At 40.9% G+C, this 1872-nt stretch overlaps 1 protein-coding gene across 1 annotated transcript in view; it reads right to left on the reverse strand.

Moving 5' to 3' along the window:
- Positions 1-1264, reverse strand: part of ARHGAP6 (Rho GTPase activating protein 6) — a 120773-nt gene extending 119509 nt beyond the window's left edge. The window contains exon 1 of the mRNA XM_017737106.1: positions 1198-1264. Coding sequence (XP_017592595.1) covers positions 1198-1206 — 9 coding nt within the window. The 5' untranslated portion in view covers positions 1207-1264. The remainder of the gene's footprint in view (positions 1-1197) is intronic.
- Between the last annotated feature and the right edge of the window lie 608 nt (positions 1265-1872).

The raw sequence follows: 1872 nt of genomic DNA on the forward strand, positions 1-1872 counted from the left end.
CAGGAATGCACTGTGGGGAACATGAGCTTACAATGCCACCAGGGAACAGTCAGCTGGACCACCTTCATCAGGCTCATGGCAAGACTTCTAAGTTCAACGATGGTAGCCCATAGTGCAGACCTGGTGCAGAGGTGGCCCTATGCTGGTTCATTCCTGGTAAAGCCATTGGAATCTGTCTCCTCCTGAGCCACACGCTATTCCAGAGTACAACAGAGGGTCCCTTGAAACCTTGCATGAGAGAGATGCATGGGAAATGGGGAATAAACCATACAGAGAAGGGAAAATATAAGGTCAGAGTACAGGAGAAACACTCTCCTCCTCACCCACACATACACAGCTCTTGCTTTTCTTTACCCACTCCAACTTCTTCTCTGGTCTCACCTTTTTAAAAATCTGTTTTCAGAGAGCCATGCTGTACATACTGTCTGAACTTGGAGACGGCAGTCTTACAGAATATTCAGCAATTCTCTGCAGGGTTCCCAAGAGTATCCTTACTTGCTGGCTAAGTGCAAATGCCCACCAGAATGCATGCTGAGTATTTAGGGTGCATTTTATAGCAGCCAGAAGCTTGACCTGAGCATCTTCTGTTGGTAGCAATAGATTTTTAATTAATAACGAGTCATGAAAACCAACAGGGCAAAGGAACTTATCTGGAAGCTGTAGATTTCTTCAGAAAAGAAAAAAATACTGCAGAAAATACTGAAAACAAACATTAGAAGTAATGAAGAGGTTATAAAATAATTTCATTTTCTGTCTTCATAAAGCTCTGTTTTCTCCCCTAGCGTTCAGATCAGCATTGCACTTCCAAAGCATTCATCCTTTCTGCTCTAAGCCTATGCCAGAAATAAGCCTTTTCAGTCACTCAGAGAATGTCATTATACTTCTGGAAAGCAAACACAGCTCCAAAAGCTGTGGAGGAACAGAGGGGGAAGGAAGGGAAAGTATCAATCTCTGCTACAATTAATTATTCAAATCTTATTTTTTTAATGGAAGTCACTTTCTAAAGTGTTGTTAGTGTGTGCATTAGACAACATTTCTTTTCCCCATGGGTTAATTTCTTTTCCAACCTGCTAGCAATACAGACTGTAGAATGCAGAATCCATAACAGAATGAATTAAACTTATACATCCAACAAAAGTGTGAATCCAAACTAACAGCACTATCACTAATGTCACAGTAATTGACATTGATACTCACTGTAGCCATATGCTTTCTGCTGAGTCGGTTTTGAAATACCAGTCCAAAAGGTAGTAGACAGAAGATAGAAGAATAAATTCCTAGAGGTCACCAAATAGTCAGTAATGTTATTTGTAATGAACATCACAACCGTAACAACAAGAATTATCCGACACAGTTGTCTACAGCAGCAGGGGTTAGCCTCAAGTGATTCTGCCCTGTCCTGTCTTAGGGCTGCAACTCCACAAAACACAATACGGACACAGAAGCCAAAATCCACAAGAAACAAGCTCAAGAGGTCTGTCCTCAGCGTCAGAAGTGATGTCAGGTAGACTTCAAATTTTATCTGAAGCATACTCATTGAAGTATCAGACCATATTTTAACATTACTTAGAGGTCTAAAATTACACACAGAGGTCTCACAGAGCTAAGCCAGAAGGGAGTCAGTTGCCTAAGCCCTGTTCCAATCAGCAGCTATTAACTTGGTTTAAACACTGTAAAATGCCATTGAGGACTTCCAGGATATTTATGTGCCCAGGCATTTCCAAATATCTGATCTCTAGGTACAGGCGAAGTGGAGCCCTTTAAAATTCCTCAATATGGAAGCCATTCTGTCCTATTTGATGAATTTTGTGGTAACTGAATCTCACAATCAACCTATGTATTGTATTCTTTATGCAGAGGCACACATACAGA

The sequence above is a fragment of the Corvus brachyrhynchos genome, unplaced genomic scaffold (assembly GCF_000691975.1).
Source record: "Corvus brachyrhynchos isolate BGI_N302 unplaced genomic scaffold, ASM69197v1 scaffold83, whole genome shotgun sequence".
In the NCBI taxonomy this organism is placed as follows: domain Eukaryota; kingdom Metazoa; phylum Chordata; class Aves; order Passeriformes; family Corvidae; genus Corvus; species Corvus brachyrhynchos.